General features: G+C 41.1%; 1 protein-coding gene across 1 annotated transcript; it reads left to right on the top strand.

Annotated features, from left to right (window-relative positions):
- The first annotated feature begins 344 nt into the window (after positions 1-344).
- Positions 345-27,908, top strand: sh3bp5b (SH3-domain binding protein 5b (BTK-associated)). The gene is made up of 9 exons (XM_026371111.1): positions 345-684; positions 1,842-1,904; positions 6,129-6,257; positions 18,919-19,083; positions 19,224-19,354; positions 21,086-21,128; positions 22,065-22,284; positions 23,552-23,905; positions 26,879-27,908. Exons 1-9 carry the CDS (start codon positions 607-609, stop codon positions 27,106-27,108), a joined length of 1,413 nt encoding a protein of 470 aa, XP_026226896.1. The 5' UTR covers positions 345-606; the 3' UTR covers positions 27,109-27,908.

The following is a 27,908-nucleotide window of genomic DNA, read 5'->3' as shown; positions in this document are numbered from 1 at the left end:
GATCACTTCACAAATTTCTACTTGATGCAGAAGCTAGAAGACAACAACATGGTATGTGGAAACAGAGGGAGGTTGTAATCTGCAACCTCACCACTAGATGTCACTACATCGTACACACTGCACCTTTAAAACGGGTATAAAAGGAAACCAGACAAGGTGAACTATGACCTATTTGGCATTCAGATAAAAAACATGGAGATAGTGATGGGTATTATTAAAGCCACTTCTTAAAATGCACTCTCTCTGGTTATTTGCTGTCTGCAGACCGTCCGTGCAGCTCCGCCGCCATACGGCACTAATCACCCGTCATAGAGTCCTCGGCTTTGCAGAAGGGGGCGTTCACGGAGCGGAGCAGAGCTCGGGTCATTTCAGCAGAGCGGAGCAGAGCTGGTCGGGGAGAGGCCGTCACTGCTGCTGCTGCTCGGGGACACACGCCATCACGATGCTCCTCTTCGAGGTCCAGGTCTTTAGAAACCGGATCATTTAAACTGGGGACGTCGGTTCCGCTCGAGTCCAGCGTGTCGGGACCGGATGAGTCAGCTGCGTCCGTGGTGCGTTTAGGGTCAGTCTGTCTTTGTTCGCCTTGTTCGGTCCTTCAGCTCCAGCATGGCTCATGTAGAGAAGGAGTCCAGGTCGGACGACGAGGCCGAATATGAAGACGAGGAAGTGGACCCCAGGATCCAGGTACCTCGAGATCCACATCCTAGATGTGTTCATGTAGCTGAGTGTTGTTTTCATTGTGTTCACAGTGCTGAGGACAAAGTCCCAGCATGAAGCCTCCTCTGAATGTGTTGTTGTAAAGAATATAACGTTCAACGGAATAAAAACGAGTTTCCTGAAATCAGTTCAGCTGCTGCCACATTTGATGTGAGGAGATCTGATGTGATGCTGATGCAACTGTGTAAGAAACCAAATCCAGGTCATTGTAACGTGATTTAAACAGGTGATCTTCACTTTAGTCATTAATAAACATAAAGAAGAAGAGTTTCTACAATAAACACTCAATTAAAGATGAATGGAAATCTGTAAAGAAGTAAAGATGATAATAATAATAATAATAATAATAATAATAATAATGAGCTGAATCCACAGTAAACGTGTTGAGCATCATGAGTCTAAATAAGACCTAACATCATATTTAAAGGACCAGTCAGTGTAGATAAAACTCGAAAATGTGGTCTAGAATAAAAATATAAAGTAATTAGATGATTCCCAGATAAATTCCCATGTAAATTGATCTATAAAAGTTCCATTAAACACTTAACAGTAAAAATAATGATACTGATTTCTGGTGATCTGCTGCTCACAGGTTTTCCTCGTGCAACCTTCACTAACTAGTGGTTGTAATTTCTATTTTGACTGGAGGAATCCAGACGTCAGACCTTTTTACCTAAATGTGAATTCAGTGAATGTTTTAAATCACTTGTGTTTTGGTTGTTTCCCTTTGGAAGTGAACTGTGGCTTCTTGTCCTTTTCAACCTTCATCACTTCCATTTTTGACCAGTTTGAGCAGAGAGGGTTTGATTTTTACTCCTTTGCTAAATTTGAATTCTTTTTCTGGGAAAATGTGTCAAATAATTCACAAGAAAAGCAAAGATCAGAAAAGGGGAAACCGAAGTTGACTGTTGTGTTTTGTTGCCTTGTTCTTTGGCCAAATGGTGCTTCAGCCAAGTGGCACTTTCATAATTTGACATGAGGCCTTGTTGGGTTTTGACCCTCAGGACAGTGACAGTGTGATTTAAATGATGTGAATATTTTCAGATTCCTTCGTTAAACCGAGATGCTGCTCGTTCTTGTTTCTCCTGCTCTTTAACGTCACATTACTGTCTCCTCTCTTCCAGGGGGAGCTGGAGAAACTCAACCAGTCGACTGACGACATCAACAGATGTGAGACGGAGCTGGAGGTCAGTCTGTCGAGACACACACACACACACACACACACACGTAATATCTTGGCAGATTATCTGAGCAGCGTGTCAGCTTTCGACTGATGGACCAAATGATTGCACCCATGCAGCCTCTGTTAACAAATAGGACTCCATGTCTACTGCTCTGCTCGGAGGTGATGTGTCGACTGACAGCCTGTGAAATGAAGCTGCCAGTTTACCTCCTCAGACAAGTGTTGTTTTGAATGTATCACTGGGTGCAGATACAGCAGTTTCTCTACTGAGTAACAACTTGACCTTTGTTTTATCTCCAGGAGAAACTGCGGATAAAGTTCATATTTTGCTCCGTATCAGCAACTTTACACATTTAAATTCATTGTCCTGTATCTAGTTTTGTGAGCCTCTAACGGTATCTTACTGTATTGTGCAACTGTAAACTCATTTTTGCATTTGAAGCAGTTTTACTGAGCAGTTTGTGGTGATTATATGATTTGAACCTGTGATCAAAACAGAAGTAATGACCTGTAACCTGGACTGTTCAACTTAACTAGCTTTGATTTTGAATCACATTAAACTCCATTAACGGTTGATGACTTACATTTATGTGGGTCAATAATATTGCACGCCGCTTTGCAGAGGTGAAAGTCCAAAGTCTTGTCACACTTCACAGTTTAATTGGACACAGCATGATGAACAGAATGAAAGTTGTTGGTTTTAAATGAGTAGGCTTCAGGATTTCTAGCAGATAATTAGATTATTCGTAGCTCTTATATAATCCAGTTTGGTTTAGCTTTTAGGATTTGCTGGTACCAAACTTCTATATATCTACTAATAGATTTTAAATATTGAACTGAGATCTCAATAATTAATCTGTCTCTGTGGACTGGAAGCAGTGTCCTGTAGCTAAAACTACTAAAAACAAGTGTAAAACCCATCAAATATGTGAGAAGAGGCTACTGACTACATATACTGTATATATACTGTATATATTATGGTAAACGTGCGCTGCATACTGATGATCCAGAACTATGACGGTGGTGAACTGAAGTTTTGCTGTGCTGTGCACAAAAGTTAAACTGGGAGATCGTTCTGAAGCTGCGGCGACACGTCAGCCAGATTGTTTCTTCACTACTCTGTTGGTCTTTAACTAGGAAATACTGAAGTCCAATAGGAAACAGTGTTTTTCCAAATGTACAAACAGTGCGACTTAAAGGTAATTTCAAATTAGAGCTACAAGTTTTTTTAGATCGAGTGATCAGGATCTGGATGGATTAAAATCTACAGATGTTCATTGATGAAGAAGTATAAAAACATCTCTGAGGAAGAATTGATTATTTATTTAATAAATGGAGAGATCAGTTTTACTTCTGAGTGGTTCTTGAATATCTTGGTTTTGGATTCTTGATTGGACAAAACAGGAAATGTAGAATTTAAGAGGTACGAGGAACAATGAGTTGATGAGTTGATTGGGTTCTGATTGTTGGTTGTCCAAAACGGGACGATGCAGACGCCTGCTCTTATAATAGATGTTTTTAATATTTTTCAGCAGCCTAACCAATGATGGAAATAATCTTGAATCTCTTTAAGTCTGGATCTTCCTCCAGCACCCTGAGGCAGGATGTCAAACCTGGACCCTCCAGTGAAAGTCCACTGTCTCTGTGTATCCTGCTCATTAATTGATTTGCAGATTTAATGCCAACACTCCTCAAGTTTCTTTCAAGTAGAGCTCCTGATTTTCTCACTGAAACCATCGTCTGCAGCAGCAGCATCAGTGTGATCATCGTGTTGTGTGATTTGAAGTGTTCCCACTGCTGATGAGAATAAAAAGAGAGACAGTGACTCGAGTAATAATGAGCCAGAGTAGCGTATGCACTTTCATTGCAGTGATGCAAACAATATTAGATTCTGTGGAGGAGTTTTTAAATGTCAGGACACTAACGCGTTGACAAGGTGAAGTGCATCAGTGAGCGTCTGAGCGCGAGTACCGAGACGCTGCACTGCATCAGTATAATCCCAGAGACGGGGCGGTGGATAGGGAATGGGACGAGAACGAGACTTTATGACTCTAATAAAATGAATTTTCGAAGCTTTTCATCTCGTAATTAATGGTTGTGTGTAACCCTGAAATCAAGCGATGACATTAAGATTAAAGTGCTGACGTTCAATGTTAATTTGAGGACGTCAACATGCAGGGTGGAAATGGTGTGACGGTCCATAAAAGGCCAAAGGGTGAAAAGGGGTCACGATTCCTTTCCTCTCTTCAAAGCTGCAAGTCAGTGCTTTAACCTCCCATCGTCATTGTTTTACTTCAGGTTCAGTGTGTGGCAGTGCACAGCTAACACGAGCAGATTCACACACTGCTCCAGTCCATCTGTGACCCTTTTATTTATTTTAACTGACTAGAGAACAGTGTTTTAATGAGACGCCCTCCACCCACCACCACCACTACCACCACCCTGACAGCGTTAGACACTTTCTCTGTTCTGACTTTTAAAGTTCACTAGAAGGTTATTGTTAACAGCTGTGTCTGAGCCACAGCTCACCAACACCGAACAATAAACATTTTCTGCTCTGGATGAATATGAAATACTGCAGAATAGAAGCCTCGTGTCTTTATTCTGCCTCCTCCACAACACGTCTTATTTAATATCTTCTTTAATACATTTAAGCCTATTTACGCTTCATTTTCTATATGTGATCTATTTCTGCAGAGGAACCTGTTCCTTGTTTTCAGTCCACCCCCCTTTACAGACATGATAGAGAAGCTAATATAAAAGTAGACTTTAGAGAAGTTTGTCTCATTTCTGACTTTTAGAGAAGAACAAACTATAAATGTTCCCAAACAAAAGCATCATTTAAAACATCTGCTTTGAGTTGTATAACAGTCAAACACCAGTAACATTGATCTGAATTAGTTGAGGACGGTTCGTCATGCTGACGGTTTCCTCAAAGGGTCTGTGTGTCAGAGCAGAGAAGCTGTTATTCATTACACAAGTAAATACATTTATTCATTACAAAGATTATATAAGAGCTTATCCGGATCCATCAGGGAGTCGTAATGAAGAAGATGGTATTTGTAAAATAAAAAGCTTCAGTATATCACAAGCTGTGTGGTTTTTAATGTGGCGTAGACGTGACTGGAGGTTTAATGTTCATTAATTTCCGTCCATCTATCCTATTCTCATCAAAGCGACGTCCACTTGGACTCGAGGATGAACTGAGTCTGAAAACACAACTCAAGTTGCTGTTTAAAGTTTGACTGGTTGGTGAAGACGTAAAACCATGAGGCTGATTCTAGTTTTATTATATTTTACTGTAACCAAACATCCATCCTGCTGATATCTCTGTGTTCAGTATGGAAACTCGGGTAGCATTTGCTTATTTGGATTATTTTTTCACATTGACAGAAGAAACAGTGCATTTCAACCTCTTATAGCAGCTGAGTTGATTGTGGACACTCCTCTCATCTTGTCTCTTTCTATGTAACTGGTCGTTCTGTCAGCTGTGCAGGATGATGATGTGCCCTTGAAGAGATTCTCTTCCTGCAGATCTCTGTTAAATATCAGTGTTGTGTTTAGAAGGTTCTGTGCCCTTCGTGACATGATCATGATAAAGATTTTAAGCGGATGCTCATCAGTCTGACAAGCTCTCTAAGAAGGAAGACACGGTTTGTTTTGTACCAGTTAACAAAATTAGATCTGACAAAGATTTTATCACAGCTTCAGTTTCATCTTGCGTCTTTGGGTTTTACAAGAGATGCTGAAGCTCTAGCTGTTCTAAAGCAGAAGCAGCAATGGAGGAATTTTATTTTTGTTAACTACCAATTAGCAACAAGTTCTGAGTCGAATGGATGTGAACAGACCTGAAAACGGTGTTTATTCAGAAATGCAGGACAAAATAAAGAAGAATGACTTTAAGATCAGACAAGTCGTAGGAACAACAGTTAATGAAACACCAGCTTCTGCTGTCAGCTCAGAATGATTTACATACTGAGAAAATAGGAATTAGTATTTCTCCAGTAAGTAAGTCGCGTATTTCAAGTTAAGCTTTTAATAAGTGTGGTCAATTACAAATCACTGTGCACATTTAGCAGCGTCTCCATCATAAATGACAGTTAGGACAGTATTGATATCACACTGTTTACTGTTTAAGCACTTTCCCCTTTTTATTTACCCACGTTTGTGTTATTTATTTATTTATTTATTGTTTGACTTGAATGACCGAATCGTCCTCCTTCTTCAGGATGTGAGGCAGAAGTTCCGCTCGGTTCTGGTGGAGGCCACGGTGAAGTTGGACGAGCTAATGAAGAAGATCGGCAAAGCTGTGGAGGAGTCCAAACCTTACTGGGAGGCCCGCAGGTTGGCCAGACAGGTCAGTGCTTGGTAATTGATCATTGTGCTGCTGCAGGCGTTCATATTGTCCGTTGATTATACTTGTGTCTGGTTTGGACAGATTGTCAGTGCATGTGTTTAAGATATTTCTAGTCTTCATAAGCAAATTACAGGTCAGTTCCAAAGGTGGTGCCACTGTTTTTATGCAGCTGAGGCCAAATACAATACACACGGGTTAACTGTTTCCATATTGAGAGCATTTAGCACTTCATAGTCTGGTTGCTGTGTCATTTATCTGGTCAACGGTCCTCTTTTAGTGACTCAGGACATACTTGAGTCAAATCTTAAAGTGGAGTGAATGGAATAATCAGGATCTGTTGCTGTCACTGCTCCTGGATGAGTGGATGGTGACAGTTTAAATCAGCTGATTAAGAACTAAGCAGCATCTTTTCAGTTATCGTTGCTAATTTGCTGAAAGTCCAGACCTGATTGTGAAGTTCTGATATGTTTTTTTTATTTTTTTAATGATACCAGTGCGTTTCATCAATACGTTTTCACAGCTCTTTGAATAAAATGGGCTTCATTGATTTTCCTGTTTAATATCAGCTAACAGCTGGAAACGTTGCTCATTGAGGGGAGGTCACAGTTTTCATACATAAACTTGAATCACTTCCTTTCTAGTTGAAATGCAGAGTTTGGACATAACTACACCATCATTTCAGAACATAATCTCAGTTCCCTTTTCAGCGAAGCCTCAGCAGAGTGTGAGTGACTGTGTGCGTTTGTGTCATGAGTATAAATAAAGGGGGAAGCAGCCACCTGCACGCCTCGATAAGAGCCCCTGCAGCTGTAGCGGCACAGTCCGGAAGCACCGGCATCGACTGATACTCCACAAGGCTTTATTGTGCAGTTTCTTGCCTCTCTAGGTTATGTCATGTAAGAGGGCTATCAGTGGGATTTGACTTTTTTACACGAACATAAACGAGCTACGAGCATGAGAGGTAATTTTCTGTGATGTGCTGGAAAGCAGCAATGTTGAAAGAGTTCCTCTGAAGTAACGCTGAACTTCCCCTTTGTCAGCTCAGTGTCCTTTTTTAACCCATTTACAACAAGATCGCTGAGGACGCTGCTGCTATTATTATGATTGAGGATCACATGGAAATGTTCAAGGAGAGATTAACCAGATTTATGGCCACAAATACAAAGACCTTGAAGAATCAGTGACATCCAGGCTTGTTGGAAAGATTGAAGATTGTTCTTTGGCCTTTCAACACATGCTCTTGTTTTTGATGGCACACTTTTAAAAAAATCCGTTGGAAATGTGTTAGATTGGATGATTTATTGGATTATTAATCTTCAGGTGTATTTGTAACTCTGTGTTCAGCATCAGTGGTTGTCATTGGAAACTAAAACAGGCATGTTAGCATCAGTTCTGTTGGCACAGACCATCCGTTCAACAATCCCTCCTTCATTAGTCTGAAACCTTTTAATTCAGGAGATGCTGCTGAAATTTCTTTATAATAATTAAATTTATAAGTCAGGTGCATGAGAGAAACGTATGTAAAGTATGTCTCTGCAAACACATCCATCCGTGTCTGTGGTGTACTCACTAACGCTTCTGTGATGGTCTTTGGAGGAACTGAGATGAGGATGTGCAGCATGTGATCGTTCTACTTCCTTCTACCTGTCAACTCACCTGCTGGCCTGATTTTTATTTCTGTCTCTGCTCGACTTTTACTTTGACTTGTTAAGCTCGTATCTGGAACGACTTGATGTATTAATGCTCGTAGCTTTGGACTGAAAAGGAATAGGTTGTATTTATTATGGATGCATGTCCTGCGTCCTCAGGAAGGTCATGTACAGTATGGTAGAGAGCGTAGACCTGACAATAAAAATGGTGATGAAGGAGGATGGGATAGGTTGCAGTTCTGACGAGCGTGAGAAGCAGCAGAATTAGAAATGCAGAAGATCAAAGTTGAGGCAGAGTTTGCACTTTCCTCCAGGGAGTCCAAATGTTTAAAATCAGCTTTTTTTTTCCTGCTCTCGCTCAGAGCTCCCGTTCAGTTAAGTTCCTTAAAAATACAGTTCATACTTGGCTGCCAGTTATGCTGCACCATCCTTTTCTACATGACCAGTCAGAATAATTTAGCTCAACATCACTCATGCAGAACTAATCAGTTAAGATTTAGGAAGTTGTACCACTTCTCTTCATACACGTGACCCACTTTTGCTAACTTTAACTCCAACGAGGAGTGGAGTCGTAATCTGGTGAAGCATCTTCCCTGCTAACGTTTCTTGAACAGCACCTACCAAAGCTGAGACAGCTGCTCTGAGGTTAATATTCACCTCTGTCCTCTTTAACATTGGCGTGAACCATCACTTTGACAGGATTTCAGTTCAGGTCATGTCAAATCCCAATTAATACGTCTCTTTCTGTGATCCTTGATTTGTTGTTTCTTCGTTCTTTACTTAGTTTTTTTGTCAAAATCACTGCTGGTGATGTTGGTGTTAGGATCTAATTTGTCCTCACAGCAGAGTCTGCTGTGAAAAAACCTTGATAAAACTATCTGTCTGACTTTTTTTTTTTTTAAATCACATTCAATGCAATAATATCTCAACACTTACCTTGTGATTGTCATAAAAATAACTATACTTTAATTAGTATTATTAAAGCTGTAAATCCACAGTTCAGTTTAGAACTCGATTGATTTTAGTTTGGTTTTCTTCTTTTTGGTGTTGGGCGCTTTTGAAACATGGATGACCTACGCTCTGTACTGGCCCTGAACACAACATAACAGAGCACCATCTGATTCGCTGCTAATGCTGCTCTGGACACAATGATACGTTGTTGGTGTAAAACTCGTGCACAAAGTCAACTTAACCCCCATATTCGGGCTGAACCTAGTTGCCATGTGGTGCTGTGAGCATCCAGATAAAAGATGGATCGACTGTATCTGTGCTGGAACCGAAAATGTCCCCACATGAGGAGTTGAGTCCCAAATGAAGCTGCTACTTTAGGTGATATTGAAATTAATTTGGCCAAAAACCATCAGATCCTCCATGTTGGTAACCAGAGCAGGACATTTTCTATTCTTTCATCCTTGCGCACATTTTTGCATCCTCACAGTCTGCTGATGTTCTTGCTTCGAGGGCACGCTCCTTGTTTATCACCGGTACCCAGGTTTTCTCAGCAGGTCTGACTCCTGAAAACGATGACTTTGAAATCCCAGCCAGCCGTTCTGACCTCACCGGAGCTGAATCCACTGGCCTATATAAACATTCTCCATCTGGTGCATCATCTGTGCTTCCACTCCAAATGCCTCCCTGCTCAGATTTTCATTCTTTGTTATGCTTTATATCAACAGAGAAGGATAAACGTCAGTTTAGTTAAGCCTGGGTTGTTCTGCTCTCAGATCTTTTTATCACTTGTCTCTTTCTCCTCCTGCTTCATACTCTTTATTTTGACATATTTTCTTCTTTCTTACGGCTCCAGACTAGAGGAGATTTTCAGAGTGATAGCTGCAGCAACTTCATATAGAGCTTCAGATCCTGTTAGTTATGATGTTTTGAAATAGTTTGATTTAAAATATCAGAAAATCCCACCATGAATGGGCCAGGATCGTGTCCTATTAGTAGTTTTTTCCTGACAAACCGAGGACTAAATAGTCCTTTGGTCATTTTCTAATGATCTGAAGAACTTTCCACTACTGAGAAGCCAGAAGCAGCATAACCAGCATTAACTCAATATCTGATCACTGCAGCACTTGTTCTGTTGATGTGTTTCACAGCTGCCGTGTGTAAAGGTTTGCGGCGTGGGCAGCAAGCAGGACAATGGTTTTGTTTTCTTATCAGTGTGTTCCTGTGCAGCCATGAATGTGATCAGGTGAGCAGCTGAACAGGATCAAATTCATGTTTAAAGCTCAAAGTCTGAGTGAAATCTCTACAACTATGTATTGATTTTATTTATAGCTTGTTGGAGACGTGACTGTGTTATTTTCTTTGTTCGAAACTTGTGAGAATCTGACACCAGTAGACAGAAGACACACAAACTGCCTTGATGTCATTTATTTCAGTGGTTTAATAGTGAACTAAAAATACTGGACTCACTGAGGCTCTTTGTCACCGTCCTCATGTCGCCTCCAATCATTCACTCTTGCTGAACTTGCTGGTTTGATCATATCTGTGTTGTTTTAACTATAATATTTAGTCAGAATTCTTGGTTAAGTCGAGTTTTCCTCCTTGATTCCGTGAACATTAGTTAGCATTTGTCTTTATAGTTTAAGTATTTATCATTTATTTGTACAGTGTTCAGAAATGCCACCTAACTAAACAGTGACCTCTTTGTTGTTTTCATGACTTCTGTTTTTTTTCCTTCCTCCTTTTCTTCATTTCTTCAACACAGTTCACTTGTGCCCTTTCTTCGTCGTCACAGCTTATTGTAAAACACAATATTTAGCCTGACTCATTGCTTTCTTAGCCTGTTGTGAAAGCCTCGCTCCCTCTCTCCATGCCCCTTCCATCACTCTCCCACTCAGTGTGATAAGAAACACATTATTTGCAGTCACAGATAAGCAGAAGGCAGCACCCAGGGAGCAGTGGCAGCAGCGAATGGAGACAAACGACTCGGGTCAACCTTGACTCCAAACAGAAGATAAAGTTCAGACCCACAACTCTGAGAGTGTTGGATAATCTACATTTGCATATCAGGCATCTCGCTGGCAGCTAATGATTCATGAGTTGCTCATTGTGCAGGATAACAATGGGTTTCCCCACCGAGTCCTCAGGCTCTTAAAAAATCTTTAATATTCAGTTATGAGAACAAAATAAGACTTGACCTGACTTGATTTTTTCCACCAAAATGACTTCATTTTCACTGGAAACACCGCTGTTACAGTAAATGATCCAATCCTTAGAATGACTGATCTGACAGCAGGGTTTTCTTTACCTAAATTGCATTAACCAACATTACCCACACTGGCTAACCTGCAGACACACAGAGGATGAGCAGGTTTCAATCAGCTACAATCATCACAGTGAAGAGCAGAGACTGAGTCATCCACTTCTGAAGCCTTTCATGTTCCATCAGATAATAAAACCAGTACATTCACCTCTGCTCTCAATCATCGCAGCAGCAGAATAACCAACAAGGTGGTTTAATCTCCCACATAGAAAAATCAACAATTTAAAAAAAGAGATGGGAAAGTAGAAAAGAAGGGATTGAGGAAAATGCAGTGATGTGCTTCACATAAGGAATATGATTCTAGTGAGCAGTGAGCAGCAAAACCTGTGTAGTCTCCATCATGTCTGTTACACTGGAGCGACTCTGAGACCGTGGGTGAATGGAAAGGGTGAAGTTGGTGGCAAAGCTTAATGCACTATTCATCTCTCATTTACCTCACTTACCTTTCCAGAAAGCACCAAAATGAAAGCTGACACACACAGTTAGTGTAGTCCGAATAATGAAAAGGATAATTCAAAATGTGTCAATTAAAAGATTCTATTAGAAACCTTTTATTCATCTCGCGACATCTTTCCTTTGACAAATGGGAAGTCTAACATTTCATTTAAACCAGTTTTCTCATGCTGCATCTGACTAAAGAACGGACAAATTTAATTCTTAAGAATTTTAAAAAGCAGGTAAAAAAAAAGCAGGCAGGGAAATCCCTAGAAGAAGATAAAATATGTGAATCGGGAAATCACCATTTTATCACTTCTCCTTCTTGGTTATTTTTCTTTGTGTCTCTGTTTGTCTTTGTCACTTCCTGCCCAGCTGGGGTTGAGTTTTTTGGCAGGCAGTGCACATCACACCAGACTTTAGCCACAGGGAATGGTGCTGATGGATGGAGTCGAATGGATGGATGGGTTGAAAGATGGTTTAGAGGAAACGGCTGCAAGGTCAAAGCCATCTGGTTTGGATTGACCACCTGGGATACTGTGTTTGTGGTGTGATGGACTCGACTGCTCATTGTTGCATAAGAGCTGTGGCAGAAACGTCACTGACGCTGCTGTGACACAGGGGTTTGTGGCTTGGTGCAAGTTTGCTCTTGTTTTTTTTACTATGACTCAGTAAAAACACTCCGTCAACCGTGATGATGTGTGTTTGTGTCTTTCTGGCATGAATACAAAGACGAAATCCAAGACACTAAACCCGTTTCCTTTTTCCTGGTTTGGATTTTTAAATTTACATGAATCATTTTAATTTAACTAATTGAAAATTACATTATGAAGGATATCAGTACTGTACATGTATAGAAAAACATGCTTGAAATTAAGACGCTTTAGAAAGTTACTGTTAAAAATCTAACATCTTGGTGTAGTTGTGATTGAGTTGCAGGAAAGTGTTACGACCTTTGACTGTCACAAACCAATCAATGATCAGTGAATAGACGTTAACGTTTAACAGAAGAGGACGGGCTGCTGTGATGAGCTTTTTATAATTTTTAAATTCACTAAAAATCCTGTAGATGAGCCATGTTTAGCTGTGAAGAGTACTAAGTGTCCTAATCTGACATCACTGTCTTATCAGTAAAACAGTAGTTGACTAAACCTGAACACGTGCCGCTGCACTCCTACTTCTAAACCCTGAAGTATTTGGGTTAATTTGCCTGTTAAAGACTGTGAAGCGGACATCGGAGGCCTTCTTCCCTGCCGTTGAAGTCCTCTGCGGTTCATTCATCCCTGAAGCTCTCACGAATATCTAGGCCAGTCGCTGTTTGTTCACTAGCTCTTAGAAAACTCAAAATTGGGTTTGCTGAAGGCTGCGTTAGTCGACACAGATAGGACGGCGTGTTTACAGCGTCCACACGACCTTAACCACTGTCTTTAATGGACGCTATTGTCGTGTTAACGTGTTTCCTCTTTAGAGGAAATTAACTGACAGACTTAATGGAGGAGAAGAGATAAAAAGAATCAAACTTCCTGGAACATTGACCAAATCAGATCACGTACAGTCTCATACGGCGCCTCCTCCTTCTCTTGTGTTGTCATAGACAAACCGGTTTTTGGTTTATCTAAATTCCTGGAACCTCTGGACAAAGTAGCTCCTGGATTGTCTTGATTCTGTAGAGCACTTAAGTTAACTGTATTTAAGTAATTTGTCCCTGAACGAGTGAAGGAGAATGTGTATTTAACAGAAGAGTGAGATGTGAAGCGTCTGAGCGGGATTCAGTTTCAGTGTCTGGGACGATTCGAAGGTCAATAGGATTCTTCTTCTGTGATCTAAAAGTCTTTAACAGCTCTGAGCCTAGACATTCCTCTTCTTTATTATCTTCCAAGTTCCTTTCGGGTTTCATTATAGGTGTTTGAAATCACAGATAAAATAATGTGTTTAGTCTTGAGTAGCTACAAATTTAACTAGTTACATCTGAAGACGTGTCGGGAGAGAAGTTTGTCCTCTGTTATTCTACTGTGAAGGACACGGTGGTGAAGGTTGGGGATTGTTTGAGGAGTTTTAATATTGGTACCAATCTGATTCTTGGTCACTTCACTGACTGAGACCCTTGTTCTCCAGTTCCTAAGTCCAGAGTTAACTCTAGGAAGACTCCTAGTGGTCCTTGACTTCTTCCCTTTTTTATTAAGTCATTTATTCAACAAAGTCACGTGTTTCAAAATGAAAAGAGAATTTAATAAAGATCAATTAGCAGAATGGAAACATCAACAGGATGTGTTATAATCCTCCTTCTTTATCAATGAGTTGGTTAACAAAGAACCTTTTCATTGATTAAGAGTCTCTACAGACGCAAATAGTCATCACAACACTCAGTTCAGTACTTACACATCAGCTTCCCTCTGGGGTTCAACTCTCTGAAAATTTCATAGGCTGCATGCAGAGTGATTAAAATATGAAGCAGGAGAGAGGGCGAGATGAGAGTGGAGCTGCTGGGAAGAGACTGGGCCCAGAGAGAGAAACTGAAAGGTATAAAATAAGCCAAACATTAAGGGAATGAAATGTATGTGGCAACCAAGAGAGATTAAATGGGATATAGGAAGTGACAGATAGGGAGGGAAAGGAAATGAGGAGAGAAACTGTGGTGGAGGAAGAGATGGTGGCGAGCAATGGAGCTAGATGGAAGGAGACAGATGGACAAAGATAGAAATGAGGGACAGAGTGGAAGAGACGGGGTGATAAGAGGAGAGGAACAGTGGTGGAAAAAGATGAAGAGCAGAAACGCAGGTGGATGGAAGGAAAACTCACAGAGATGGAAATGAAAGAGGTTATTTAGGAAGGGGGTGGAACTCAAGCATGGGAAGTTTAGTGGTTGTTGTTGTCATGGTTGGTTGAAGAGTGAAGCAGCACACAAACACAAACCGTTTAAAAGCAGAAGTGAACGTGTTGCTTCACCTTTGTAGCTTAAACTCAGCAGCCGCAACACGTTATGAGCTGTGAGGACATGAGAGTCTAAAGGAGGAAGATGTATATTAACAATGCATCATTAAAACACAGGGTCCTTATAGTTTTTAGTATTTTTACAGTTACAAAGACAGGAACTCTTTATGCTGCATCACACAATGATGTTTTTCACAGCAGCGTTTTCCACCTTCGTGGCGACAGTGTGGAGAAGACATTTCAACTTGACTGACTGTGAACGACAGTAACACTTTAACTTTCCCATGTTACAGTTTAACCTACAGACAGCAGCCGATCACAAATACAGTAAATTAGGAAATGAAAACCCTCGACGATGTTCATAGCAAAATCATTGCGTGTTAAAATATAACCTGAGCGTCTGCTGTGCTCTGTGTGTGAAGCTTGTCAAACAGCTGACTGATATTTCTCTGTACCATCTACTTGCTGCCCTGTGAGGCGTTCAGTGACCGACCACAGTGTGGTCAGTTTAGCCTCTCTTCCCTCTTTAAGGTTGTTTATAACATATAGTGATACAATCCTTCATGTTGGACCCTGCAGAAAGGTCTCAGCTCGACTGAACTTATTATAAATGTTAAATGAGACCATTTAAATGTGGATTAGCTGGTGTTGACAGTCATGAGATGAACACTGTGACACCAAAATCATATCATATAAGGATGTTTTGCAAATGGACAGTTTTACTTTTTAAACCTCTGTTTATCTCGTTTTCCTCCTTTTTGCTTTGTTTGCCGTCTCTTCCTTCTCCTTTTTCATCCAGCTCGTCTCTTCCTTCAGAGTGTTGGCTTTGAACACCAGCTAAGAATGACAGCGTTGCCTGCAGCTGACATGTTGACGACACTATGAAAAACTAGGACAAAGACAGACGGGAGGGGAAAAAGGCTGAAGAAAATGAAACACATTCTTTATTTTCACACTGTTTCAGTTGTTTGTTGTTGATTTTCTTGTTCTGCAGAAAACCAGACACACTTTAATTCAACTTTTAGTTAGTTTCATTACTAAAAGTCATTAACAGTGAAAACGTGAGCAAACTTTTTTTTGTTTTATGTGCAGCACAAACAAGTTTTTAGTGTCGTCACCAGTTCAAGAGAAAGACAGTTAGTCAATTTTGAAAGTTTTGAAATGGACTTTTTATGCTGTGAGAAGTCAATAACCTTGATTTTCTTGAGCATTTTAGCTTCAGATGAGACTTTGTGCCTTCTTGCCTGAAGTAGACCGAGCTGAATGTTTAATGTTGTGCTGACAGAATGAGGCGGGCGTGGGACGGACGAGGAGGGAGTCAGCACGTGTAGGATGAGATTCTCGTGGGCAACGTGACAGCAGGGGAGGAGGAGAGGGAGCAGGAAAACATGGCTAAAACTTTGCAGCACAAGTGTTCCTGTGAGGCTGTGGTGATTTATCACTGGTAGGATACGAAGGTCGAGACTGACCTTGGGATGCTGCCAGAGGTCATATTGTTTCAACGTCAGATGGTTTGTTATCTGTTGGGATATGTCAGGTTTATCGGGCAAATAACTGCAGCTTCACCATTTCCATCGTGACGCCAGCTGAGCCCAGCTTGGATGTGGAGACACATATGGAGAAGTAGAAAAGTACTTTTGACCACTGCTACCACAGAAACCACCGATCTCCGAGTTACACAGCTTTACTCTACAGCATGTCTGTGTTTTAGTGCTTTATTAGCAAAAGACAACAGTGGCCAAGAATTCAAAGTGTAGTTTGAGCTTCAGCCTGCTCCTGAGTGAGTGGGGGGGGGGGGTCACAGCAGCCACGGTAGAGGTTGTTAACATGATAGACTTCAAGTGTTCACAGTTAAGAAATTAACTGATTTTCTCTTTTTTTTTTTTTTAAACTGATTTGTCATAAATGCTGAGCAGACGGTTTTCTAGGCAACACTCTGCAGCATTCAGTCAGCATGTGCATCCAGGAGATGAGGAATCCAAAGCACAACACATGACTGCCACAAGGCCGGGGTTGTCTGCATCCTGCTGCGCTGGCATGTTGACGAACACCGATAATGAAATGATAGTAAGCATGTGGTGACTGGGTCTGACTGAGAGCGCTGATGGAAGAATAGTATAATGTAAATGGAACAAGTAGTTATATGAAGCACAGGCCGCACATGATGATTACAGAGACGTTTGGATGTACATTATAAAATAGAATTGTACATTATTTCAGTGTGTAGGTTTATTATCCAAGCAGAGAAGTGAAACAAACATCTTACGTTTCCACTGTATCAGTGGCTCTAACTGGGTCAGTAGAATCAACTCCTGATTTAATATTCAGTAAACACTTCTCATGATTTCTCACAGAGCCCGACAGACACGTCTTTCTGGAAAGTTCTTTCCTCTTTCAGTTCTTTTCCTCTGCTTGGTAAATTCTCAAAGAGTGAGAGAAACAGAGGAGCTGGGATTCACAGCATCACTTCATGTAATGTCTGGACATCCTGCTCTGTGCTTTACATCTGCACACGCTGCTCTCGTGTTGTTTTTACTCCCTCATAGTGAATAGATTAGTTTAAAGCTGCGGAGACCATCTTAAAAACACACATACTCTGCTGTCTCACTGTTTGTGCCAACAAGCTATTATAGTTTTGATGGAAATGGAAATGAGTCTGAAAAAGGTTTCACCTTTAAAAATCTCATAGAATTATGATTCTAAAGCTGAGACTCTGATAAGAAAGTGCATATATAAGAAATATTTGACAAATTCAACTTCACATCATCCCACTGACAACATGTCAGAAGGCAGTGGTTCCTACAGTCGATGCTGCTGTTGTTACCGGGAAGGAGAGATACGCAGACAATCATCAAAATCTCCACATGAACCTCTGCTGCATACAGTTACATCACATCCAAGGCGGCTCCCTGCTGTTTGTTGCTATAATAACACTAACACAACACTTTCCTGTCTGTCACAGACACACAGCTGCCACAGCCGGAGAAATGCTGACTCATCTCTGGCCTCGGCCCAGTCATGAAAAACAGAACTAAAATCAGGCTTTGAGCTGTAAACTACTTGGATTCTAGCTTCTAGCTAGAATCTCAAAGATGACATTTAGTAATGACACTAATTACTATAAACTTATCTCATCAAAGTTCTGGAATAGTTTAAATGAACAAGTAAAACGTACAGTGATCGTAAAACTCAAATCTGCTGTCGTTCTGTTTACTTTTGGAAATAAATTAATAAAACAAACTTAAATGTTGTGGTTTGGATTGAAGGGAGACCTCCGTTTGCTTCCTGTGGTTCTAGTTTGGAGTTTGAAATGTCTTAAACCTGGATTTGCCTTCGTTGTATTTAACAGTTCCTGACTGCACTTCTCATTACACCAAACACCTCCTGTCATTAATCTACAGGCAAACACAAATGCTGAAGTGTGTATTCATACATAACACATGCATCCAGACTGAAGCCGTCTCCTGTTGAGTCTGTAGCTGCAGCGTGTAAAGCCTCAGCTGGACGGCTTCACATGAGTCGCACGAATGATGTCATTGACGTCTTATGTAACCCGGCGCTCCGTCATGACAACAAAGAGCTTTGCTGTTTGTTTTGTTTAGAGCTCAGATGTTTTATTTTCTACACGTAGAATCTGATTTGGGTTACTTTGATTTAATCTGTGCTGCACTGTGAGTGTGTGTGCGTTTAGATTAATGTATAGAACACGTATTGAATGTTGTATATGAAATATATATATATATTTGAAGGAATGAAGCAAAACAAAACAGGAGCTTGATGTTGTCCAATGATTGTTCAAGCTCATTTATTGAGTAAACTCGATTCTAATTTCAGATCAATAATATTTTCTGACAAGAGAAAACACTGTTTAAAAAATTCATGCAGCTCAGAAACAACTTTAGACACAATAATATATGAGTTCTACAAACAGCTCTATAGATGATAAACACACACTGGGCACAGTCCCACAGTGGGTTCATGAAGATGGTGTCGAGTTGAATCTCTAGCTGAGGTGTTTAAAATATTTAAAATATTATATTTTATATTATATATAATTTTCTGAATCAAAAACTTCCCTCATCGAAGATCGACTGACCCCTGTTAACCACTGTATCATAAACATGCAGTCGCTGTAAAAAAATGGTGTTACGGACACAGTGTGTGAAGATTCTTCAGGCAGCAAAAATTAAGTATGTATAGAGTTTTCAAATGATAAAAGTTGCTCTGGGAAACTTCACACACAAACTATTATAATCCAAAGTTTATACAGAGACACACACGTTTACTCTGTGGGGCAATGAACAGATGATATTACTGGAATTATTCCACAGCGAACGTTTTGGTAATGGCTCCAATCACCGTCTGTGTTTTCCAGGCCCAGCTGGAGGCTCAGAAGGCCACACAGGACTTCCAGAGAGCCACCGAGGTTCTGCGGGCAGCGAAGGAGACCATCTCCCTGGCCGAGCAGAGACTCCTGGAGGAGGACAACCGGCAGTTTGACTCCGCCTGGCAGGAGATGCTGAACCATGCCACCCAGCGGGTGAGAGATGGGGGAGAGAGGGAGGTGTTTCAGCTTACATGTTACTTTTGACGTCTCCACTTCTTCCTATAAAACGTGACAGAAGGTATTATAACCTCAGCCGTGGCTGATGATGATCTGAATGTTTCCTGATTTACCAGGTGATGGAGGCAGAACACACCAAGACGAGAAGCGAGCTGGTGCACAAGGAGACGGCGGCCAAATACACGGCAGCAATGAGCCGCATGAAACAGCTGGAGAAGAAACTCAAACGCACCATCAACAAGTCCAAGTAAGAGTCAGAGATCACCAGTGATTTGTTCCATTAGAGCTGACGTCAGGCAGGCAGTGATACAGCACTGTTAGTGTGTGGTCACAGCAGGTCAGAGTCAGTGCAGGACTTACTGCATGTGGGGGACGCTTGCCAAATGTTCAGCTCCAGACTGAGAAGTAAGGCCTTTGTGTTTTGTGTCTTGTTGTCACATCAACAGGGAGTGAGATAAGCAGCCGACGAGTCTCACTAACAGACACTTGAGGATTGATTGTAAAGTATTCAGCACACGTCCTCTGCAGTGTGACTCCCTGTTCTTACATTGGACTTAAATAAAATGAGTGAAATGACGATGGCAGGTTCAAACAGATCCAGCTGTTCAACCCTGATGTGGTCTGAACTCAGTTCTGAGTTCTAACTGATCTTTTACGGTAATTTGCAGGAGAACCCTTTTTCGTGTCAGCTTCCCTTTTCAGCAGAAAGCAGCTGCTTTGTAAAAGAACCGGTCAGGTGTTAAAGGAGTGGTTCACTCATGAGTTTCAGTTTCACGACTTAAAGGAAACGAAACAGCTGCAAACTGAAGCCTCACAAATAACAATGTTCCAGGTGACATCATTAAAATGGGCAAAACCCCCCCTCACTATTTACAATCATGCAGTATTTCTGTCCTGCGTTCCTCAGATCATCTGACATCTATTTTCTTCTGTAGAAGTTCCCGTTGTTCAGCCGCTGTGTCGCCGCTTCTGTCTCCTTCACCTTATTAGAAACTAATCAAAACCAGCCAGGTCGGGCTTATTCAAGAGAATTCAGTTCATTTATGAGCTGTGTCTTTTTAATCCAAACAACAGTTTGAACCTGAAAACATGCAAATTACTTCATGTTATGAGGAGAAACTACAAATTCTTACATTTGAGAACCCTGAACAAAATGACTTCACTGATAACTGATGATTAAAATACTTCTAGATTAGTTGTTAATTATTTGAGTAATTAAGTAAAAACTCGTAAACATCATACATAACAGATAGAGCAGCACTGAGGATGAAATCACGTCTGTACACAGCAGAAATGTGTTTTTGCAGGTTACATTCCTGAACTTAACCTTTAGGAAAACTTCAGAGATGTGTTTTCACTCTACTCCAGACCCTCCCTGAGCTCACATCCATCCATCACTCAGAGGAGGTGGAGGTCGTATCAGCCTCCTGCTGTTACGGATGCTTTTCACAAGCACAAATGAATCCTGGGCCCAGTAGAGTCAATGTAAAACTGGCTTTCTGCCAGTGTTATGTCCACATGTTGTTGGCAGCAGCTGTGTATACGTCACTGTCAGGTTAGCAACACACTCCCAACATCACTGTGAGCACATTTCTTCATTGAAATAGATGAATACTGACTGTAGGCTTGAAGACAGGAGCACATTCTACATTGTGATAACACTAATTACTAATCTAAGGAGGGCTCTTCTGTCACCAGTGAGGACATATACTGCTATAAGAACTCTGATGTTTATCATTTCTCTTAATTGTCAGCGAATGGTCGAGCGTATCCTCCCTCTGTCTTCTGGATCCAGCCTTGCTGTGTGTTGCCTCAGCAGGGTGTTAATCTGCTCTGCAGCGTTCCCTCTTCCAGCATCACAACCCCTTTATCTCCCATTCCTCCTCCAGGTTGCCATGGTGATGATGTGGATACTGCTCTCGGCTGGGTTACCGTGTTTCCCCCCTCTGATCTAATCTCTTCCTCTCCTCCTCCACAGGCCCTACTTCGAGATGAAGGCGAAGTACTATCTGCAGCTGGAGGTACGTGAAGGCCACTAATTCACGTCCCTTTGACTGAAGGTTGTGGGGATGCTGTTGTCTTGTTGCCACCTGTCATGTAGCACTGTTAATTTAATCAGGGGTTAACTAATCTTGTTTTTCCCTGGTGTGAACACGCTGTAGATACGCCTGTGTGCTTTAGGCCACGATCAGATAGGAGTTGTTTTTCTCACAGCTGTTTGCATTGTTCAGGACAAAGAGAGCTTAACATCAGTGTGAGTGATGTGCAGCAACCAGCAGGTTATATAATTAGCATTAGCTAATAAGTAACAAATACACCACTGCTTAGACTGTAGCTGCCTCCAGGCCTGTTTTATATATCGTCTCAAAGGAAAACTCGTCCAGGGTGGTTATAAAAGTCCATCAGAGAACATCACCTACGGTCGGCTTTGATTCACAGCCTTCACTATAATAAACTCCTCTTGATGGATTCAAATCTTCGGTTGTTTCTGCGTCAAACGAAATAACTTTTGTTAAAGTTTCATGACTCGCGTCCTGTTTCCTCTCCCTGGTTTTTTAACTTGCTGCTTCACTACTCTCAGCTACTATACTAAACCAGGCTCTAATGCTAAGAGATGCTCTGCAGCGTGTTAGGATTGGACACACTCATGATGTCAGACACTGAATTAAGACCCTAAAACAGTAAAACACTGACCTTAACTGGTGAATCAGCCAACTCATTATTATATAATTATTAGATATTGGAAGTCGTTTGAATCATGTTCTGTGGATGTTTCAGTGTTTAGCTGACTTGAGTCAGCTTCTGGATCCAGGTTCACAGGACTGACAGAATACTCCTTTAACATACAGAGAACTGATCTAAATAAAAACAAGAATCAATCCGCAGACAGATCTTAAACTGTGCAGCAGCATTGTTCTACATCTGAACCCTCCTTTCTCTCACTGTTCCTTCTCCAGAACCTGAAGAAGAACGTGGACGAGCGGCAAGCCAAGCTGTCCCAGGCCAAAGCCGAGTACAGGACGGCCCTCAGGAACCTGGAAATGATCTCCGACGAGATCCACGAGCGACGACGAAACTCCGCCATGGGTCCCCGGGGTCGTGGCGTGGGTGCAGAGGGTGACAGTGTTTCAGGTGACGACATCTCGAGCTTCAAGTTGGACTCAGATGGAATATCCAGTGAGTGCAGAGCATCACGCCTCTTTTACTCCTTACATAACCTCTGTTCATGGCCATAAACACATCACTGTAGTCGGGCCCTTTAGCATGGCTCACACGATCCTCCTCATGAGGAGAAAGGTCGGTAAATGTCAAACCTCCTCGTCTTATTGCTTTTCTCTCGACCTGCACACTAACAGCTGCTCACCTGGTGACTCAGCTTTGGCTGTAATCACATTCAGTTGCTGTTCTGCCTCTTTCGTGTTAAACAGCCTCATAGCACAAACCAGGGAAAATCAGATTTGGTAAATTCACTTATTAAGCAGCAAAGACCCTTTAAACAAATCTATTTCTGTTTCTTTTATTGCTTGTGATGATTCTGGAGTCAGACTCTTATGGAGCAGTGGTTACATGAATTGATTTGGAAGCGAAAACCCAAACACACACAGCTTCTGTCTGCCTCTCTGGGTTCCTGCTTACGATTCGTGGAACGATTGATGAGGTTATAAAGGACACAAAAGAAGACGTGAAGGGCAGAGAGTTGACTACATAAAGACGTTACCTTGAAATTAGTTTAAGCACGCAGTGATTAAGTAAATCATTTCAATAAATGAAGGAATAAAGGTCTACAAGTAGACAAACAGTCTTTAACTGAACACATTTATTAAAATGAGCCAATGAGGAACTCTCCAATCGACAACAAACAATTCAGCGAGTTCCAATCATGCGCTCCACCTCTAATTCACTTCCTGCCTGTGTTTTCTGTTTAAGGTAGAAACTACCTTCAGTGTTTGTAGAAGAGCGTCATTATTTCTTCTAACAGTGAATTTAAAATGCTCCATTACTGCGGTTAAGAACAAAACACGGCTCCAGTGTCGCTCACTTCATCCAAACTTTACCCAGAGTTTATCAAAATGCTCCTTGGAAACTGTAAATGTACCGAGGAATGTGAGTAAAAAGACTTATGGTGCATTCGTGTGCTTTGATTTACATTAGGGAAAATGAAACGCCATTGATGTGATGCTTGATCTCCTCTGTTTATATACGTTTGATCATACTAGCAGTTTTTCCTCAACGTCGCTCCCTCGTTTCTCTCTGTTCATTACTTTCATCCCTCCTCTGACCCATTTCCTTCCTTTCCTCTGTCGTTCTTCATATTTTCACATCATCTATTTTCTCTTCACTTTCTCATGACTTGTATCTCAGACTATTCTTGCTCTTCTTTATCTTCTCTACCTTTATTGTGACTCTCCCCTGACTTCCTCTCTCCTTTCTCCTCCTCCTGCAGTGGCGTCTGTGTGTTTTGACGATGAGCCTTGTGTCGGCGGCAGCATCATGTCTGAAGAAGACTCCGAGACTCGCTCCACTTGCAGCTTGGGTTCATCTCCCAGCAGTCCCCAGGAGCTCCTGTCGCCCTGCCCCTTCACCAGCTCCTCCTCCTACACGTCCTCCTCCGCCTCTCCATCACCCACTCCTTCCTCATCCTCCTCTACCTCTTCCTCCCCGGCTCCTCTCTCCAGGCCCTGCAGTCTGGATCTTCCCAGCACCGTGTCGCTGTCTGACTTCGGCGTCATCTCGCCTGTTCTCGGGCCTCGCAGCGAGTGCAGCGGAGCGTCTTCACCTGAATGTGACCTGGAGAGAGGTGCGTAACAGAGACACAGATGATTTGTCTTGTCCCTGTTGAAAAAGTTTACTTTCTGTTTTTAGCTACAACATTTGACAGCGCAGCCTTGTGACTTTAGGCACAATGTTTAAAAAACGAGTAATGGTTCATTTTTTATGATTCATTATCTAAACTAATATACTAATATAGTTTGGAAAAGTACCAAATTCAGCTTAAAGTCTAGTCTGTGTTGTGCTGAAATCTTAGATTTTACTTGAACCCTGCAGAAACAATCTGTGATAATATAGAACAAATCCTGTAATATCATAAAAATACTAATGATGCTAATACGAGTAACTATACATACCGTAGATCTATAGACAAACTAGTGCAGAATAATAAAAGTATTGTAGAACTGATATTACTAGTTAATTAAGTGATTAACAGAAAGTAATTGGTTATTAAAATACATGCTAATTAATCAATAAAGCACAACTGGCTTCATTCTCTGCTTCCAGATTTTAAGTTTCAAGAATTTATTGCCTTAAACTAAATATTTGAATGTTTAACTATTTAAGACAAATTCCAGTTCAGCAAAATTATAAAGTGCATGTTTAATTTCCTTCATGCTTTATTGACTATTAATCAATCATAGGGATGCAACTACTTATAACTGTCATTATCAATTAATCTGCCAATAATTTCCTCAATCAATTCTGATGGCCCAGTAAAATGTGTTCAAAGCCCTGTGGTGTGTTACCTGCAGCCCAGAACCCCAAAATATGTAGTTTACTGCCATCTGATAAAGAAATGCATCAAATCTTCACATTTTAGAGGTTGGAACATGTAAATATTTGGCCTTGTTGGTTAAAAAGGACTAAAACATCATTCTTAAGCAACAGTTTTGCATATGTGTGATATCATATGTGAGAATTTAGAACTTTACATCTAATTTAAAACTTAGTGTGTTGTAGAAACCAGCTGAAAGCAGAAACTGATCCGATAAATGATATTTACTTATTCCAGCTTGTTCTAAAACGTCTGCAGGGTTCAAGTTAAATTGATTGATCTTTGTGCCATTTGCAGATTTTACCCAGAATAGATTCATTCATCATCCATCTGTAACATTTCCAGCTGCAACTGAACAGTCACTGGTCTGTTGCATATAAACAGGTTAAAGGGTTTATATAAGCTGACCTTATTACGGCATCGAGGTTCATGCATATCTGTCACTGTAGCTCTTTGTTTCACCCAGAACTCGAGGACACTGTAAGAAATTGGGGTCGAGATGAACAGGTACAAACTAACAGTTCTGTTGGATGTGGAAATGTCAGAACTCAAAATTGTTTGGGGAATATTTATTTGCACTTATCTCCTCGATGATCTCACAGCACATCTATTGTGACCCTCCTGTCTCTTTGCAAGAAGTTTATTTTTGTCAGTTTTCTCACACTCTGGTTCTGTCAGGATTTCAAACAAAAGAGTGAAATGTGTCTTAAATTCACTGCAACTTTAAAAGATACTGACTTGATCTAGACTCCCAGGTGCAGTTCTGCACAGACTTCATCTTAGCCCCGATTTCTTAGAGTGAAATTCAAAAATGGTGACAGATCTGCATAGACGTCAGTTTTGTAAAGAATCAGCTTCAGTAAACCCAAACTAGTCATTTAACCTGTTTGTATGTAACAGACCACTGACTGTAGGCTGTAAATACTGCAGCTCCATTTGTGAACAGTGAGATGGACGATGTGTAAGAATCTATTCTGGGTAAGATGCACAATGTCCTGCTACCTGCTCCACTCACACCTGTGCCACCAGAGGAGCCTATTAGTCAAAGTGACAGCAGAGAGGAGCTGGTTCACTGCACATCAGCCAGTTTAAGGGGAATAAATCTTGTCTCTGTTCACCTGTTAATGCACATGAAGGGATTTTACAGTGTACTGATACCATACTAATGTCTGAGAGTTTAATTTAGACTCACTTCCTAAAACATTTGGCTGAACTTCACAAACTGCGATCAACATTTAGCTGTCCAGTCTTAAGTTGTCTCAATTGGACAATTTATCATATTACTTTATACATTCGCAAGAAAAAGTCAGTGAACTAATCTAATTTCTATTAAAGCCGCAGGTATAGACTAACACAATGTGCTGAAGCTCATTAAACATTTAATTCTAACCTTTCATGTTTTTTCCTGAACACACCTATAAATGCTCTGGTGGCAAAAGTAAGTGAATTTGCATTAACAACTGCTTGAACATCATTTGGGAGCAAAAACCTCAAACCAACAGCTGCACAAAATTCAGGTGGAATTTTGGACCAGTCTTCCTCATAAAACAGCTTCAGTTCAGACATGTTCTTAGGGCGTCGGGTGCGAATGGCTCTCAAGCTCATCCCACAGCATCCCTATTGTGTTGAAGTGTGGGCTCTGACTTGAACAGTCCAAAAGGAGGATTTTCTTTATTGTAAACCAGTCTGTAGAAGATATATTTTTAGTGTTTAGGATTTCCTTGTCCTGCTGCATCACCCAACTTTTACAGCTTGTCAGCCTCCCTGAAATTATGCTGTGGAAGACCTTGATGAACATGCAAATGAATTAATTTTCTCTTTTACAATGACAAGCGGTCCAGGGGTATTTCTAAGGATTCACATACTCATTCACAAAGCTCAGCCCATTACTATTTAACAGTAACGAAGTAGATACAGTACATCAGACTGGCAGATATGTAGTGATATCGATTGGTACGTCAGCTGATAAGTGACAAGAAATGATCTATGTTATGATCTTTGTAGTTTGGACATAATCACTATTTCACTGCTTCTTAGATCTCAACACATGTTCAATTTAAAGAAGAGAATTTGAGGTTTTTCTCCAAATCAAATTAAAAATGTATCAAAGTCCATTTGTCTTAAATTATTATTAGCCGTCATGCTCATATCTCTGTTAAAGAAAATGAATCTCTGTAGACAAATGAATTCATTACACTTCACCGACCTTCTCCTGTGTTGTAGGTGACCGGGCAGAAGGTGCAGAGGGGGATTTGGACAACGGCGCCACAACCAACACCACCACCACCACCAACACCCGCTCGACTTCCAGCATCAAGAAGAGCTTTAGCCTGGAAGCACGCTTCAGCTTTCTGAACCTGCGACGCCCACGCTCCGACAACACCAAAAGCACAGACAACTGTTCCCACAAGGCCGAGTCCAGGCCGACCGTGGTGCTGGTCAAAGGAGTCTGAGGGAGGAAAATAGAAAAAGAGACAGTGACTCTGCCTCGACTCCTTCTGAACCACAGATGAACTGTTAGAGCTGTTAATAAGCTGGCTGCCACAACTGCACTTCATTTCTCCGTCGTCGAAGAGACGTTGAATGTCATGGTGGCTGTATATAACTGTACTTGTACATCTTGGCAGCATTGTGACCCCCCCCCCTTCTCCTTTACTAAGGATTTTGCACCTTTGGTCTCTCGTTCCTGAGAAATAAAGCACTGTTATGTTAAACTGTTTTGGTGAAGGGTGATTCAAGGAAAATAGGGTTAGAAATATTAGTTTGTCACAAAAAGCAGAACTAAACTAGCTGCATGTAACTGTTCAAGAACACAGACATTTTATTACTGTTAGACTGCACTTACTGTAGCATGCTGTAAACTGCAGACGTGATGTTCTGCTTCATTCCACAATAAAGTCACCAGCGGAGATGTTCAATAAATGATGATGTCTCTGATGTCTAACCCTTCAGCTGATACAGGCTGTGTTGTACTTCAGAAAGTCTGTATGGGAATTGTTGTGGGAACAGCATCACTCAAAATCAATCCCCTATGTGCCACCAAGGCCTTCAGGTGAAACTACATAAATAAGAAGCTACAAAACTCCCAGCACTGCTGACAGCACCACTCCCAGGAAACACGTTTGGGAGCTAATTTCCACTACGAAGTTACGTAGTGAAGCTTTAAAGTGTAGTTGTTGTTAATAAGCTTTAGATTCTTCCACATGGGACAAAAAAGTGTTTCCTTCATTACAATAAAGGTCAAATGGCAAAA

This window comes from Anabas testudineus, chromosome 16, assembly GCF_900324465.2.
Source record: "Anabas testudineus chromosome 16, fAnaTes1.2, whole genome shotgun sequence".
NCBI classification, from domain to species: Eukaryota; Metazoa; Chordata; class Actinopteri; order Anabantiformes; family Anabantidae; genus Anabas; species Anabas testudineus.
Note: the sequence above shows the minus strand (reverse complement) of the source record. Positions and strands in the feature narration are given on the sequence as shown.